At 42.4% G+C, this 17,334-nt stretch overlaps 5 protein-coding genes across 6 annotated transcripts; all 5 read right to left on the bottom strand.

Moving 5' to 3' along the window:
- Positions 1 to 1,855: 1,855 nt before the first annotated feature.
- LOC117193433 lies at positions 1,856 to 2,537 on the bottom strand. The gene is made up of 2 exons (XM_033398182.1): positions 2,363 to 2,537; positions 1,856 to 2,289 (listed from the first exon to the last, which is right to left on the bottom strand). The coding sequence occupies exons 1-2, from the start codon at positions 2,433 to 2,435 to the stop codon at positions 2,027 to 2,029; spliced, it is 336 nt and encodes a 111-aa protein (XP_033254073.1). The 5' UTR covers positions 2,436 to 2,537; the 3' UTR covers positions 1,856 to 2,026.
- A 1,923-nt stretch (positions 2,538 to 4,460) lies between these two features.
- LOC117193432 lies at positions 4,461 to 5,163 on the bottom strand. Its single transcript, XM_033398181.1, has 2 exons — positions 4,948 to 5,163; positions 4,461 to 4,874 (listed from the first exon to the last, which is right to left on the bottom strand). The coding sequence occupies exons 1-2, from the start codon at positions 5,018 to 5,020 to the stop codon at positions 4,612 to 4,614; spliced, it is 336 nt and encodes a 111-aa protein (XP_033254072.1). The 5' UTR covers positions 5,021 to 5,163; the 3' UTR covers positions 4,461 to 4,611.
- Positions 5,164 to 7,056: 1,893 nt separating this feature from the next.
- Positions 7,057 to 7,637, bottom strand: LOC117193431. The gene is made up of 2 exons (XM_033398180.1): positions 7,544 to 7,637; positions 7,057 to 7,470 (listed from the first exon to the last, which is right to left on the bottom strand). The coding sequence occupies exons 1-2, from the start codon at positions 7,614 to 7,616 to the stop codon at positions 7,208 to 7,210; spliced, it is 336 nt and encodes a 111-aa protein (XP_033254071.1). The 5' UTR covers positions 7,617 to 7,637; the 3' UTR covers positions 7,057 to 7,207.
- Positions 7,638 to 9,649: 2,012 nt separating this feature from the next.
- LOC117193128 lies at positions 9,650 to 10,231 on the bottom strand. The gene is made up of 2 exons (XM_033397860.1): positions 10,139 to 10,231; positions 9,650 to 10,065 (listed from the first exon to the last, which is right to left on the bottom strand). The coding sequence occupies exons 1-2, from the start codon at positions 10,209 to 10,211 to the stop codon at positions 9,803 to 9,805; spliced, it is 336 nt and encodes a 111-aa protein (XP_033253751.1). The 5' UTR covers positions 10,212 to 10,231; the 3' UTR covers positions 9,650 to 9,802.
- LOC117193120 lies at positions 9,650 to 14,481 on the bottom strand. Of its 2 annotated transcripts, XM_033397852.1 has the most exons (4): positions 14,341 to 14,481; positions 14,089 to 14,269; positions 12,358 to 12,471; positions 9,650 to 9,770 (listed from the first exon to the last, which is right to left on the bottom strand). In XM_033397852.1, the coding sequence occupies exons 1-3, from the start codon at positions 14,411 to 14,413 to the stop codon at positions 12,390 to 12,392; spliced, it is 336 nt and encodes a 111-aa protein (XP_033253743.1). In that variant the 5' UTR covers positions 14,414 to 14,481; the 3' UTR covers positions 9,650 to 9,770; positions 12,358 to 12,389. The 2 variants fall into 2 exon arrangements, with proteins under 2 accessions (XP_033253743.1, XP_033253742.1); XM_033397851.1 differs by lacking the exons at positions 14,089 to 14,269; positions 14,341 to 14,481 and adding an exon at positions 12,726 to 13,097 and having other exon boundaries at positions 9,652 to 9,770; positions 12,358 to 12,652.
- Positions 14,482 to 17,334: the final 2,853 nt, after the last annotated feature.

Raw genomic sequence — 17,334 nt, 5'->3', positions numbered from 1 at the left:
GACTATAAAAAGTGTGAGTCTTGCTTAGCTCAACACAAAAATTCTTTTGAAAATAAGGCCTTCCTAAATAATAGAAAATATTCTTCGAAGGGGAGCAGTATGTGTGTTAGAAAAATAATAATAAAATCGAAAGTAATAAAAATGATATATGTATTCATCTATGTGTACAGTCTTCTTGCAGCAAATAAAACTTGTTGTTTCTTCTTTTATTATTGAACAAAATGGTCGTCTCGTCGTTTTACTTCTTCGTTAATGAACTTAAGCCTTTTTCTTCTTAATGTGTTTTTATACCCGATACTCAAAACGAGTATTGGGGTATATTAGATTTGTGGTAAAAGTGGATGTGTGTAACGTCCAGAAGGAATCGTTTCCGACCCCATAAAGTATATATATTCTTGATCAGCATCAATAGCCGAGTCGTTTGAGCCCTGTCTGTCTGTCCGTCCGTCCGTATGTCCGTCTGTCCGTCCCCTTCAGCGCCTAGTGCTCAAAGACTATAAGAGCTAGAGAAACGATGTTTTGGATCCAGACTTCTGTGATATGTCACTGCTACAAAAATATTTCAAAACTTCGCCACGCCCACTTCCGCCCCCACAAAGGACGAAAATCTGTGGCATCCACAATTTTAAAGATATGAGAAAACCAAAAACGTAGAATTGTAGAGAATGACCATATCTTTAAGACTGCGTAATCTGAATTGGATCGTATTATTATTATAGCCAGCATCAAGAAAACAATTTCATTTTTTCTCGCCCTGTCTCTCTCTAACACACACATAGCATAGGCGGCTTTGCTTAGAGTAAAACATTAGCGCCTAGATCTCAGAGACTACAAAAGCTAGAGCAACCAAATTTGGTATCCACACTCCTAATATATCGGACCGAGACGAGTTTGTTTCAAAATTTCGCCACAACCCCTTCCGCCCCCGCAAAGGACGAAAATCTGGGGATAATCAAAAATCTCAGAGACAATTAAGGCTAGAGTAACGAAATTTGGTATCCGCACTCCTGTTAGATCTTACTATAAAATGTGTATCTCAAAATTTCGCACCACCCCCTTCCGCCCACACAAAGGACGAAAATCTGTTGCATCCACAATATTGCACATTCGAGAAAACTAAAAACGCAGAATCATAGATAATGACCATATCTATCAGATTGCTGAATCTGGATCAGATCAGATCATTTTTATAGCCAATAGGAACAAATCAATTTTCAGTGGCTACGCAGCGCCCGACGTCACGCTCAGACTGATTTTCTGTCTCTCTCGCACGCACTCTTTGTCGTGTCGTTTAATATTAGCGGCGTCTGCCGGAGTAGAGCCATACTGACTTAGTATCGGGTATAACCGTAGATTTGCGGTGTCCGCAGCAACTCACAACGTTCCCCCTCGTTTTTTTTGGATTTGTTTCTTAGGAACAGCAAAAAAAAGTTAATCAAAAATAAATTAAAACTTAAATAAAAAATAGTTTTGTTTGATAGTTGTGTTGTTGTGGTTGTTTCAAAAAGGTTAAATTCTAAATTATAGCGTACATTTAAGGTGGTACATTTAAATGCGGTGCTGGAGCAGCACGTGGACAACACCAATGTTGGCTATGCCAAGGTGTTGGGCGAGGTGGCCGAACTGAAGGAGGAGAATGTGCGAATGTGAAGGGTCTGCGCCAGAAGCTGGTTGCAGCCCTCAATGGTGTCCCATTGCCTCCGCTGGAACCGTCCGGTCCGAGCGTTGGCAACATTGACAGGTATATGCATCACTTGGCCGGCCTCACTGGCCAGCCGCACAATACTATGCTCCTCAAAGCAAGAGACGCTCTGCGCAAAGTAGACATCCCCACTCTGCTCAAGTCTTAGTATTCTTTTGGATGAAACGATGGTACAGTGCAGTATTTTTTAATTGCTTTAGTCTTAGGATCCATCCACACCCGTGCACATGTATGAGTGTTTTCATGGAATGTGTATGTAGTATTTCAGACGTATGTTATATATTTTATAAACCCGTGTGAATCGTGTGATTATCCGTTGCTCGACTAGTTCTGGGATGTGTCACCGACGCTATTGGGCAGGGAGCTCTCCGTGTCACGTGATGGTGTGGTTTTAATGGAGTAATGCCTGGACGACCCAGACTCGTTGTTACCCGGCGATTTCCAGGCTTGTGTCCGCTTTGCCCGCCGCAGCAAGATCCGGCGCACCATGAAGAACCCAGCTGCCAACAGGGGAACTATCAAATACGGCTTGCAGAACAGACCCAAAATGAAAAGACTAAACGACATCATCCAATTGATTAGGGTCTCTGTGGGATCAGATCAGACAGTCATACAGCTCATACGCTCGAACCAAATCATCTTTCCACTTTCTACACTCACGTTGAACCTGCCAAAGGGTGGCCACCGTAGTATAGATTGCCGTCGAGAGTGTCACCAGCATGCCGTAAATCATGATTTAATTTGTAGGTTTCACCTTACTCGTATTTTACGGGAGAAATAAAATCTGTTGGGGCGAGGCAGCCGTCCACTGACTTTTTTTGATCAGGCTTACTATGTATTGTAACGATTAAGTATGCTGCCTATTGGGTTTTCATGCTGGGGAATTGACTATAAAAAGTGTGAGTCTTGCTTAGCTCAACACAAAAATTCTTTTGAAAATAAGGCCTTCCAAAATAATAGAAAATATTCTTCGAAGGGGAGCAGTATGTGTGTTAGAAAAATAATAATAAAATCGAAAGTAATAAAAATGATATATGTATTCATCTATGTGTACAGTCTTCTTGCAGCAAATAAAACTTGTTGTTTCTTTTTTTATTATTGAACAAAATGGTCGTCTCGTCGTTTTACTTCTTCGTTAATGAACTTAAGCCTTTTTCTTCTTAATGTGTTTTTATACCCGATACTCAAATGAGTATTGGGGTATATTAGATTTGTGGTAAAAGTGGATGTGTGTAACGTCCAGAAGGAATCGTTTCCGACCCCATAAAGTATATATATTCTTGATCAGCATCAATAGCCGAGTCGATTGAGCCCTGTCTGTCTGTCCGACCGTCCGTATGTCCGTCTGTCCGTCCCCTTCAGCGCCTAGTGCTCAAAGACTATAAGAGCTAGAGCAACGATGTTTTGGATCCAGACTTCTGTGATATGTCACTGCTACAAAAATATTTCAAAACTTCGCCACGCCCACTTCCGCCCCCACAAAGGACGAAAATCTGTGGCATCCACAATTTTAAAGATATGAGAAAACCAAAAACGTAGAATTGTAGAGAATGACCATATCTTTAAGACTGCGTAATCTGAATTGGATCGTATTATTATTATAGCCAGCATCAAGAAAACAATTTCATTTTTTCTCGCCCTGTCTCTCTCTAACACACACGTAGCATAGGCGGCTTTGCTTAGAGTAAGACATTAGCGCCTAGATCTCAGAGACTACAAAAGCTAGAGCAACCACACTCCTAATATATCGGACCGAGACAAGTTTGTTTCAAAATTTCGCCACAACCCCTTCCGCCCCCGCAAAGGACGAAAATCTGGGGATAATCAAAAATCTCAGAGACAATTAAGGCTAGAGTAACGAAATTTGGCATCCGCACTCCTGTTAGATCTTACTATAAAATGTGTATCTCAAAATTTCGCCCCACCCCCTTCCGCCCACACAAAAGACGAAAATCTGTTGCATCCTCAATATTGCACATTCGAGAAAACTAAAAACGCAGAATCATAGATAATGACCATATCTATCAGATTGCTGAATCTGGATCAGATCAGATCATTTTTATAGCCAATAGGAACAAATCAATTTGCAGTGGCTACGCAGCGCCCGACGTCACGCTCAGACTGATTTTCTGTCTCTCTCGCACGCACTCTTTGTCGTGTCGTTTAATATTAGCGGCGTCTGCCGGAGGAGAGCCATACTGACTTAGTATCGGGTATAACCGTAGAGTTGCGGTGTCCGCAGCAACTCACAACGTTCCCCCTCGTTTTTTTTGGATTTGTTTCTTAGGAACAGCAAAAAAAAGTTAATCAAAAATAAATTAAAACTTAAATAGAAAATAGTTTTGTTTGATAGTTGTGTTGTTGTGGTTGTTTCAAAAAAGGTTAAATTCTAAATTATAGCGTACATTTAAGGTGGTACATTTAAATGCGGTGCTGGAGCAGCACGTGGACAACCCCAATGTTGGCTATGCCAAGGTGATGGGCGAGGTGGCCGAACTGAAGGAGGAGAATGTGCGACTGGAGGCGTACGTGAAGGGTCTGCGCCAGAAGCTGGTCGCAGCCCTCAATGGTGTCCCATTGCCTCCGCTGGAACCGTCCGGTCCGAGCGTTGGCAACATTGACAGGTATATGCATCACTTGGCCGGCCTCACTGGCCAGCCGCACAATACTATGCTCCTCAAAGCAAGAGACGCTCTGCGCAAAGTAGACATCCCCACTCTGCTCAAGTCTTAGTATTCTTTTGGATGAAACGATGGTACAGTGCAGTATTTTTTAATTGCTTTAGTCTTAGGATCCATCCACACCCGTGCACATGTATGAGTGTTTTCATGGAATGTGTATGTAGTATTTCAGACGTATGTTATATATTTTATAAACCCGTGTGAATCGTGTGATTATCCGTTGCTCGACTACTTCTGGGATGTGTCACCGACGCTATTGGGCAGGGAGCTCTCCGTGTCGCGTGATGGTGGGGTTTTAATGGAGTAATGCCTGGACGACCCAGACTCGTTGTTACCCGGCGATTTCCAGGCTTGGGTCCGCTTTGCCCGCCGCAGCAAGATCCGGCGCACCATGAAGAACCCAGCTGCCAACAGGGGAACTATCAAATACGGCTTGCAGAACAGACCCAAAATGAAAAGACTAAACGACATCATCCAATTGATTAGGGTCTCTGTGGGATCAGATCAGACAGTCATACAGCTCATACGCTCGAACCAAATCATCTTTCCACTTTCTACACTCACGTTGAACCTGCCAAAGGGTGGCCACCGTAGTATAGATTGCCGTCGAGAGTGTCACCAGCATGCCGTAAATCATGATTTAATTTGTAGGTTTCACCTTACTCGTATTTTACGGAAGAAATAAAATCTGTTGGGGCGAGGCAGCCGTCCACTGACTTTTTTGGTCAGGCTTACTATGTATTGTAACGATTAAGTAGGCTGCCTATTGGGTTTTCATGCTGGGGAATTGACTATAAAAAGTGTGAGTCTTGCTAAGCTCAACACAAAAATTCTTTTGAAAATAAGGCCTTCCTAAATAATAGAAAATATTCTTCGAAGGGGAGCAGTATGTGTGTTAGAAAAATAATAATAAAATCGAAAGTAATAAAAATGATATATGTATTCATCTATGTGTACAGTCTTCTTGCAGCAAATAAAACTTGTTGTTTCTTCTTTTATTATTGAACAAAATGGTCGTCTCGTCGTTTTACTTCTTCGTTAATGAACTTAAGCCTTTTTCTTCTTAATGTGTTTTTATACCCGATACTCAAATGAGTATTGGGGTATATTAGATTTGTGGTAAAAGTGGATGTGTGTAACGTCCAGAAGGAATCGTTTCCGACCCCATAAAGTATATATATTCTTGATCAGCATCAATAGCCGAGTCGATTGAGCCCTGTCTGTCTGTCCGTCCGTCCGTATGTCCGTCTGTCCGTCCCCTTCAGCGCCTAGTGCTCAAAGACTATAAGAGCTAGAGCAACGATGTTTTGGATCCAGACTTCTATGATATGTCACTGCTACAAAAATATTTCAAAACTTCGCCACGCCCACTTCCGCCCCCACAAAGGACGAAAATCTGTGACATCCACAATTTTAAAGATATGAGAAAACCAAAAACGTAGAATTGTAGAGAATGACCATATCTTTAAGACTGCGTAATCTGAATTGGATTGTATTATTATTATAGCCAGCATCAAGAAAACAATTTCATTTTTTCTCGCCCTGTCTCTCTCTAACACACACGTAGCATAGGCGGCTTTGCTTAGAGTAAAACATTAGCGCCTAGATCTCAGAGACTACAAAAGCTAGAGCAACCGAATTTGGTATCCACACTCCTAATATATCGGACCGAGACGAGTTTGTTTCAAAATTTCGCCACAACCCCTTCCGCCCCGCAAAGGACGAAAATCTGGGGATAATCAAAAATCTCAGAGACAATTAAGGCTAGAGTAACGAAATTTGGTATCCGCACTCCTGTTAGATCTAACTATAAAATGTGTATCTCAAAATTTCGCCCCATTCCCTTCCGCCCACACAAAGGACGAAAATCTGTTGCATCCACAATATTGCACATTCGAGAAAACTAAAAACGCAGAATTATAGATAATGACCATATCTATCAGATTGCTGAATCTGGATCAGATCAAATCATTTTTATAGCCAATAGGAACAAATCAATTTGCAGTGGCTACGCAGCGCCCGACGTCACGCTCAGACTGATTTTCTGTCTCTCTCGCACGCACTCTTTGTCGTGTCGTTTAATATTAGCGGCGTCTGCCGGAGGAGAGCCATACTGACTTAGTATCGGGTATAACCGTAGAGTTGCGGTGTCCGCAGCAACTCACAACGTTCCCCCTCGTTTTTTTTGGATTTGTTTCTTAGGAACAGCAAAAAAAAGTTAATCAAAAATAAATTAAAACTTAAATAGAAAATAGTTTTGTTTGATAGTTGTGTTGTTGTGGTTGTTTCAAAAAAGGTTAAATTCTAAATTATAGCGTACATTTAAGGTGGTACATTTAAATGCGGTGCTGGAGCAGCACGTGGACAACACCAATGTTGGCTATGCCAAGGTGATGGGCGAGGTGGCCGAACTGAAGGAGGAGAATGTGCGACTGGAGGCGTACGTGAAGGGTCTGCGCCAGAAGCTGGTTGCAGCCCTCAATGGTGTCCCATTGCCTCCGCTGGAACCGTCCGGTCCGAGCGTTGGCAACATTGACAGGTATATGCATCACTTGGCCGGCCTCACTGGCCAGCCGCACAATACTATGCTCCTCAAAGCAAGAGACGCTCTGCGCAAAGTAGACATCCCCACTCTGCTCAAGTCTTAGTATTCTTTTGGATGAAACGATGGTACAGTGCAGTATTTTTTAATTGCTTTAGTCTTAGGATCCATCCACACCCGTGCACATGTATGAGTGTTTTCATGGAATGTGTATGTAGTATTTCAGACGTATGTTATATATTTTATAAACCCGTGTGAATCGTGTGATTATCCGTTGCTCGACTACTTCTGGGATGTGTCACCGACGCTATTGGGCAGGGAGCTCTCCGTGTCGCGTGATGGTGGGGTTTTAATGGAGTAATGCCTGGACGACCCAGACTCGTTGTTACCCGGCGATTTCCAGGCTTGGGTCCGCTTTGCCCGCCGCAGCAAGATCCGGCGCACCATGAAGAACCCAGCTGCCAACAGGGGAACTATCAAATACGGCTTGCAGAACAGACCCAAAATGAAAAGACTAAACGACATCATCCAATTGATTAGGGTCTCTGTGGGATCAGATCAGACAGTCATACAGCTCATACGCTCGAACCAAATCATCTTTCCACTTTCTACACTCACGTTGAACCTGCCAAAGGGTGGCCACCGTAGTATAGATTGCCGTCGAGAGTGTCACCAGCATGCCGTAAATCATGATTTAATTTGTAGGTTTCACCTTACTCGTATTTTACGGGAGAAATAAAATCTGTTGGGGCGAGGCAGCCGTCCACTGACTTTTTTGGTCAGGCTTACTATGTATTGTAACGACTAAGTAGGCTGCCTATTGGGTTTTCATGCTGGGGAATTGACTATAAAAAGTGTGAGTCTTGCTTAGCTCAACACAAAAATTCTTTTGAAAATAAGGCCTTCCTAAATAATAGAAAATATTCTTCGAAGGGGAGCAGTATGTGTGTTAGAAAAATAATAATAAAATCGAAAGTAATAAAAATGATATATGTATTCATCTATGTGTACAGTCTTCTTGCAGCAAATAAAACTTGTTGTTTCTTCTTTTATTATTGAACAAAATGGTCGTCTCGCCGTTTTACTTCTTCGTTAATGAACTTAAGCCTTTTTCTTCTTAATGTGTTTTTATACCCGATACTCAAAATGAGTATTGGGGTATATTAGATTTGTGGTAAAAGTGGATGTGTGTAACGTCCAGAAGGAATCGTTTCCGACCCCATAAAGTATATATATTCTTGATCAGCATCAATAGCCGAGTCGATTGAGCCCTGTCTGTCTGTCCGTCCGTCCGTATGTCTGTCTGTCCGTCCCCTTTAGCGCCTAGTGCTCAAAGACTATAAGAGCTAGAGCAACGATGTTTTGGATCCAGACTTCTGTGATATGTCACTGCTACAAAAATATTTCAAAACTTCGCCACGCCCACTTCCGCCCCCACAAAGGACGAAAATCTGTGGCATCCACAATTTTAAAGATATGAGAAAACCAAAAACGTAGAATTGTAGAGAATGACCATATCTTTAAGACTGCGTAATCTGAATTGGATCGTATTATTATTATAGCCAGCATCAAGAAAACAATTTCATTTTTTCTCGCCCTGTCTCTCTCTAACACACGTAGCATAGGCGGCTTTGCTTAGAGTAAAACATTAGCGCCTAGATCTCAGAGCCTACAAAAGCTAGAGCAACCAAATTTGGTATCCACACTCCTAATATATCGGACCGAGACGAGTTTGTTTCAAAATTTCGCCACACCCCCTTCCGCCCCCGCAAAGGACGAAAATCTGGGGATAATCAAAAATCTCAGAGACAATTAAGGCTAGAGTAACGAAATTTGGTATCCGCACTCCTGTTAGATCTTACTATAAAATGTGTATCTCCAAATTTCGCCCCACCCCCTTCCGCCCACACAAAGGACGAAAATCTGTTGCATCCACAATATTGCACATTCGAGAAAACTAAAAACGCAGAATCATAGATAATGACCATATCTATCAGATTGCTGAATCTGGATCAGATCAGATCATTTTTATAGCCAATAGGAACAAATCAATTTGCAGTGGCTACGCAGCGCCCGACGTCACGCTCAGACTGATTTTCTGTCTCTCTCGCACGCACTCTTTGTCGTGTCGTTTAATATTAGCGGCGTCTGCCGGAGTAGAGCCATACTGACTTAGTATCGGGTATAACCGTAGATTTGCGGTGTCCGCAGCAACTCACAACGTTCCCCCTCGTTTTTTTTGGATTTGTTTCTTAGGAACAGCAAAAAAAAGTTAATCAAAAATAAATTAAAACTTAAATAAAAAATAGTTTTGTTTGATAGTTGTGTTGTTGTGGTTGTTTCAAAAAGGTTAAATTCTAAATTATACCGTACATTTAAGGTGGTACATTTAAATGCGGTGCTGGAGCAGCACGTGGACAACACCAATGTTGGCTATGCCAAGGTGATGGGCGAGGTGGCCGAACTGAAGGAGGAGAATGTGCGACTGGAGGCGTACGTGAAGGGTCTGCGCCAGAAGCTGGTTGCAGCCCTCAATGGTGTCCCATTGCCTCCGCTGGAACCGTCCGGTCCGAGCGTTGGAAACATTGACAGGTATATGCATCACTTGGCAGGCCTCACTGGCCAGCCGCACAATACTATGCTCCTCAAAGCAAGAGACGCTCTGCGCAAAGTAGACATCCCCACTCTGCTCAAGTCTTAGTATTCTTTTGGATGAAACGATGGTACAGTGCAGTATTTTTTAATTGCTTTAGTCTTAGGATCCATCCACACCCGTGCACATGTATGAGTGTTTTCATGGAATGTGTATGTAGTATTTCAGACGTATGTTATATATTTTATAAACCCGTGTGAATCGTGTGATTATCCGTTGCTCGACTACTTCTGGGATGTGTCACCGACGCTATTGGGCAGGGAGCTCTCCGTGTCGCGTGATGGTGGGGTTTTAATGGAGTAATGCCTGGACGACCCAGACTCGTTGTTACCCGGCGATTTCCAGGCTTGGGTCCGCTTTGCCCGCCGCAGCAAGATCCGGCGCACCATGAAGAACCCAGCTGCCAACAGGGGAACTATCAAATACGGCTTGCAGAACAGACCCAAAATGAAAAGACTAAACGACATCATCCAATTGATTAGGGTCTCTGTGGGATCAGATCAGACAGTCATACAGCTCATACGCTCGAACCAAATCATCTTTCCACTTTCTACACTCACGTTGAACCTGCCAAAGGGTGGCCACCGTAGTATAGATTGCCATCGAGAGTGTCACCAGCATGCCGTAAATCATGATTTAATTTGTAGGTTTCACCTTACTCGTATTTTACGGGAGAAATAAAATCTGTTGGGGCGAGGCAGCCGTCCACTGACTTTTTTGGTCAGGCTTACTATGTATTGTAACGATTAAGTAGGCTGCCTATTGGGTTTTCATGCTGGGGAATTGACTATAAAAAGTGTGAGTCTTGCTTAGCTCAACACAAAAATTCTTTTGAAAATAAGGCCTTCCTAAATAATAGAAAATATTCTTCGAAGGGGAGCAGTATGTGTGTTAGAAAAATAATAATAAAATCGAAAGTAATAAAAATGATATATGTATTCATCTATGTGTACAGTCTTCTTGCAGCAAATAAAACTTGTTGTTTCTTCTTTTATTATTGAACAAAATGGTCGTCTCGTCGTTTTACTTCTTCGTTAATGAACTTAAGCCTTTTTCTTCTTAATGTGTTTTTATACCCGATACTCAAAATGAGTATTGGGGTATATTAGATTTGTGGTAAAAGTGGATGTGTGTAACGTCCAGAAGGAATCGTTTCCGACCCCATAAAGTATATATATTCTTGATCAGCATCAATAGCCGAGTCGATTGAGCCCTGTCTGTCTGTCCGTCCGTCCGTCTGTCCGTCTGTCCGTCCCCTTCAGCGCCTAGTGCTCAAAGACTATAAGAGCTAGAGCAACGATGTTTTGGATCCAGACTTCTGTGATATGTCACTGCTACAAAAATATTTCAAAACTTCGCCACGCCCACTTCCGCCCCCACACAGGACGAAAATCTGTGGCATCCACAATTTTAAAGATATGAGAAAACCAAAAACGTAGAATTGTAGAGAATGACCATATCTTTAAGACTGCGTAATCTGAATTGGATCGTATTATTATTATAGCCAGCATCAAGAAAACAATTTCATTTTTTCTCGCCCTGTCTCTCTCTAACACACACGTAGCATAGGCGGCTTCGCTTAGAGTAAAACATTAGCGCCTAGATCTCAGAGACTACAAAAGCTAGAGCAACCAAATTTGGTATCCACACTCCTAATATATCGGACCGAGACGAGTTTGTTTCAAAATTTCGCCACACCCCCTTCCGCCCCCGCAAAGGACGAAAATCTGGGGATAATCAAAAATCTCAGAGACAATTAAGGCTAGAGTAACGAAATTTGGTATCCGCACTCCTGTTAGATCTTACTATAAAATGTGTATCTCAAAATTTCGCCCCACCCCCTTCCGCCCACACAAAGGACGAAAATCTGTTGCATCCACAATATTGCACATTCGAGAAAACTAAAAACGCAGAATCATAGATAATGACCATATCTATCAGATTGCTGAATCTGGATCAGATCAGATCATTTTTATAGCCAATAGGAACAAATCAATTTGCAGTGGCTACGCAGCGCCCGACGTCACGCTCAGACTGATTTTCTGTCTCTCTCGCACGCACTCTTTGTCGTGTCGTTTAATATTAGCGGCGTCTGCCGGAGTAGAGCCATACTGACTTAGTATCGGGTATAACCGTAGATTTGCGGTGTCCGCAGCAACTCACAACGTTCCCCCTCGTTTTTTTTGGATTTGTTTCTTAGGAACAGCAAAAAAAGTTAATCAAAAATAAATTAAAACTTAAATAAAAAATAGTTTTGTTTGATAGTTGTGTTGTTGTGGTTGTTTCAAAAAGGTTAAATTCTAAATTATAGCGTATATTTAAGGTGGTACATTTAAATGCGGTGCTGGAGCAGCACGTGGACAACACCAATGTTGGCTATGCCAAGGTGATGGGCGAGGTGGCCGAACTGAAGGAGGAGAATGTGCGACTGGAGGCGTACGTGAAGGGTCTGCGCCAGAAGCTGGTTGCAGCCCTCAATGGTGTCCCATTGCCTCCGCTGGAACCGTCCGGTCCGAGCGTTGGCAACATTGACAGGTATATGCATCACTTGGCCGGCCTCACTGGCCAGCCGCACAATACTATGCTCCTCAAAGCAAGAGACGCTCTGCGCAAAGTAGACATCCCCACTCTGCTCAAGTCTTAGTATTCTTTTGGATGAAACGATGGTACAGTGCAGTATTTTTTAATTGCTTTAGTCTTAGGATCCATCCACACCCGTGCACATGTATGAGTGTTTTCATGGAATGTGTATGTATATTGTGTTATATATTTTATAAACCCGTGTGAATCGTGTGATTATCCGTTGCTCGACTACTTCTGGGATGTGTCACCGACGCTATTGGGCAGGGAGCTCTCCGTGTCGCGTGATGGTGGGGTTTTAATGGAGTAATGCCTGGACGACCCAGACTCGTTGTTACCCGGCGATTTCCAGGCTTGGGTCCGCTTTGCCCGCCGCAGCAAGATCCGGCGCACCATGAAGAACCCAGCTGCCAACAGGGGAACTATCAAATACGGCTTGCAGAACAGACCCAAAATGAAAAGACTAAACGACATCATCCAATTGATTAGGGTCTCTGTGGGATCAGATCAGACAGTCATACAGCTCATACGCTCGAACCAAATCATCTTTCCACTTTCTACACTCACGTTGAACCTGCCAAAGGGTGGCCACCGTAGTATAGATTGCCGTCGAGAGTGTCACCAGCATGCCGTAAATCATGATTTAATTTGTAGGTTTCACCTTACTCGTATTTTACGGGAGAAATAAAATCTGTTGGGGCGAGGCAGCCGTCCACTGACTTTTTTGGTCAGGCTTACTATGTATTGTAACGATTAAGTAGGCTGCCTATTGGGTTTTCATGCTGGGGAATTGACTATAAAAAGTGTGAGTCTTGCTTAGCTCAACACAAAAATTCTTTTGAAAATAAGGCCTTCCTAAATAATAGAAAATATTCTTCGAAGGGGAGCAGTATGTGTGTTAGAAAAATAATAATAAAATCGAAAGTAATAAAAATGATATATGTATTCATCTATGTGTACAGTCTTCTTGCAGCAAATAAAACTTGTTGTTTCTTCTTTTATTATTGAACAAAATGGTCGTCTCGTCGTTTTACTTCTTCGTTAATGAACTTAAGCCTTTTTCTTCTTAATGTGTTTTTATACCCGATACTCAAAATGAGTATTGGGGTATATTAGATTTGTGGTAAAAGTGGATGTGTGTAACGTCCAGAAGGAATCGTTTCCGACCCCATAAAGTATATATATTCTTGATCAGCATCAATAGCCGAGTCGATTGAGCCCTGTCTGTCTGTCCGTCCGTCCGTCTGTCCGTCTGTCCGTCCCCTTCAGCGCCTAGTGCTCAAAGACTATAAGAGCTAGAGCAACGATGTTTTGGATCCAGACTTCTGTGATATGTCACTGCTACAAAAATATTTCAAAACTTCGCCACGCCCACTTCCGCCCCCACAAAGGACGAAAATCTGTGGCATCCACAATTTTAAAGATATGAGAAAACCAAAAACGTAGAATTGTAGAGAATGACCATATCTTTAAGACTGCGTAATCTGAATTGGATCGTATTATTATTATAGCCAGCATCAAGAAAACAATTTCATTTTTTCTCGCCCTGTCTCTCTCTAACACACACGTAGCATAGGCGGCTTTGCTTAGAGTAAAACATTAGCGCCTAGATCTCAGAGACTACAAAAGCTAGAGCAACCAAATTTGGTATCCACACTCCTAATATATCGGACCGGGACGGGTTTGTTTCAAAATTTCGCCACACCCCCTTCCGCCCCCGCAAAGGACGAAAATCTGGGGATAATCAAAAATCTCAGAGACAATTAAGGCTAGAGTAACGAAATTTGGTATCCGCACTCCTGTTAGATCTTACTATAAAATGTGTATCTCAAAATTTCGCCCCACCCCCTTCCGCCCACACAAAGGACGAAAATCTGTTGCATCCACAATATTGCACATTCGAGATGGTGGGGTTTTAATGGAGTAATGCCTGGACGACCCAGACTCGTTGTTACCCGGCGATTTCCAGGCTTGGGTCCGCTTTGCCCGCCGCAGCAAGATCCGGCGCACCATGAAGAACCCAGCTGCCAACAGGGGAACTATCAAATACGGCTTGCAGAACAGACCCAAAATGAAAAGACTAAACGACATCATCCAATTGATTAGGGTCTCTGTGGGATCAGATCAGACAGTCATACAGCTCATACGCTCGAACCAAATCATCTTTCCACTTTCTACTCACGTTGAACCTGCCAAAGGGTGGCCACCGTAGTATAGATTGCCGTCGAGAGTGTCACCAGCATGCCGTAAATCATGATTTAATTTGTAGGTTTCACCTTACTCGTATTTTACGGGAGAAATAAAATCTGTAGGGGCCAGGCAGCCGTCCACTGACTTTTTTACTATGTATTGTAACGATTAAGTAGGCTGCCTATTGGGTTTTCATGCTGGGGAATTGACTATAAAAAGTGTGAGTCTTGCTTAGCTCAACACAAAAATTCTTTTGAAAATAAGGCCTTCCTAAATAATAGAAAATATTCTTCGAAGGGGAGCAGTATGTGTGTTAGAAAAATAATAATAAAATCGAAAGTAATAAAAATGATATATGTATTCATCTATGTGTACAGTCTTCTTGCAGCAAATAAAACTTGTTGTTTCTTCTTTTATTATTGAACAAAATGGTCGTCTCGTCGTTTTACTTCTTCGTTAATGAACTTAAGCCTTTTTCTTCTTAATGTGTTTTTATACCCGATACTCAAAATGAGTATTGGGGTATATTAGATTTGTGGTAAAAGTGGATGTGTGTAACGTCCAGAAGGAATCGTTTCCGACCCCATAAAGTATATATGTTCTTGATCAGCAACAATAGCCGAGTCGATTGAGCCCTGTCTGTCTGTCCGTCCGTCCGTCTGTCCGTCTGTCCGTCCCCTTCAGCGCCTAGTGCTCAAAGACTATAAGAGCTAGAGCAACGATGTTTTGGATCCAGACTTCTGTGATATGTCACTGCTACAAAAATATTTCAAAACTTCGCCACGCCCACTTCCGCCCCCACAAAGGACGAAAATCTGTGGCATCCACAATTTTAAAGATATGAGAAAACCAAAAACGTAGAATTGTAGAGAATGACCATATCTTTAAGACTGCGTAATCTGAATTGGATCGTATTATTATTATAGCCAGCATCAAGAAAACAATTTCATTTTTTCTCGCCCTGTCTCTCTCTAACACACACGTAGCATAGGCGGCTTTGCTTAGAGTAAAACATTAGCGCCTAGATCTCAGAGACTACAAAAGCTAGAGCAACCAAATTTGGTATCCACACTCCTAATATATCGGACCGAGACGAGTTTGTTTCAAAATTTCGCCACACCCCCTTCCGCCCCCGCAAAGGACGAAAATCTGGGGATAATCAAAAATCTCAGAGACAATTAAGGCTAGAGTAACGAAATTTGGTATCCGCACTCCTGTTAGATCTTACTATAAAATGTGTATCTCAAAATTTCGCCCCCCCCCCTTCCGCCCACACAAAGGACGAAAATCTGTTGCATCCACAATATTGCACATTCGAGATGGTGGGGTTTTAATGGAGTAATGCCTGGACGACCCAGACTCGTTGTTACCCGGCGATTTCCAGGCTTGGGTCCGCTTTGCCCGCCGCAGCAAGATCCGGCGCACCATGAAGAACCCAGCTGCCAACAGGGGAACTATCAAATACGGCTTGCAGAACAGACCCAAAATGAAAAGACTAAACGACATCATCCAATTGATTAGGGTCTCTGTGGGATCAGATCAGACAGTCATACAGCTCATACGCTCGAACCAAATCATCTTTCCACTTTCTACTCACGTTGAACCTGCCAAAGGGTGGCCACCGTAGTATAGATTGCCGTCGAGAGTGTCACCAGCATGCCGTAAATCATGATTTAATTTGTAGGTTTCACCTTACTCGTATTTTACGGGAGAAATAAAATCTGTAGGGGCCAGGCAGCCGTCCACTGACTTTTTTGGTCAGGCTTACTATGTATTGTAAGGATTAAGTAGGCTGCCTATTGGGTTTTCATGCTGGGGAATTGACTATAAAAAGTGTGAGTCTTGCTTAGCTCAACACAAAAATTCTTTTGAAAATAAGGCCTTCCTAAATAATAGAAAATATTCTTCGAAGGGGAGCAGTATGTGTGTTAGAAAAATAATAATAAAATCGAAAGTAATAAAAATGATATATGTATTCATCTATGTGTACAGTCTTCTTGCAGCAAATAAAACTTGTTGTTTCTTTTTTTATTATTGAACAAAATGGTCGTCTCGTCGTTTTACTTCTTCGTTAATGAACTTAAGCCTTTTTCTTCTTAATGTGTTTTTATACCCGATACTCAAAATGAGTATTGGGGTATATTAGATTTGTGGTAATAGTGGATGTGTGTAACGTCCAGAAGGAATCGTTTCCGACCCCATAAAGTATATATATTCTTGATCAGCATCAATAGCCGAGTCGATTGAGCCCTGTCTGTCTGTCCGTCCGTCCGTCTGTCCGTCTGTCCGTCCCCTTCAGCGCCTAGTGCTCAAAGACTATAAGAGCACGAGCAACGATGTTTTGGATCCAGACTTCTGTGATATGTCACTGCTACAAAAATATTTCAAAACTTCGCCACGCCCACTTCCGCCCCCACAAAGGACGAAAATCTGTGGCATCCCCAATTTTAAAGATATGAGAAAACCAAAAAAGTAGAATTGTAGAGAATGACCATATCTTTAAGACTGCGTAATCTGAATTGGATCGTATTATTATTATAGCCAGCATCAAGAAAACAATTTCATTTTTTCTCGCCCTGTCTCTCTCTAACACACACGTAGCATAGGCGGCTTTGCTTAGAGTAAAACATTAGCGCCTAGATCTCAGAGACTAAAAAAGCTAGAGCAACCAAATTTGGTATCCACACTCCTAATATATCGGACCGAGACGAGTTTGTTTCAAAATTTCGCCACACCCCCTTCCGCCCCCGCAAAGGACGAAAATCTGGGGATATTCAAAAATCTCAGAGACTATTAAGGCTAGAGTAACCAAATTTGGTATCCGCACTCCTGTTAGATCTTACTATAAAACGTGTATCTCAAAATTTCGCCCCACCCCCTTCCGCCCACACAAAAGACGACAATCTGTTGCATCCACAATATTGCACATTCGAGATGGTGGGGTTTTAATGGAGTAATGCCTGGACGACCCAGACTCGTTGTTACC

Source organism: Drosophila miranda (assembly GCF_003369915.1).
Source record: "Drosophila miranda strain MSH22 chromosome Y unlocalized genomic scaffold, D.miranda_PacBio2.1 Contig_Y2_pilon, whole genome shotgun sequence".
Taxonomy (NCBI): Eukaryota; Metazoa; Arthropoda; class Insecta; order Diptera; family Drosophilidae; genus Drosophila; species Drosophila miranda.
The sequence above is the reverse complement of the archived record's forward strand: the minus strand, read 5'-3'. Positions and strand labels throughout refer to the sequence as shown.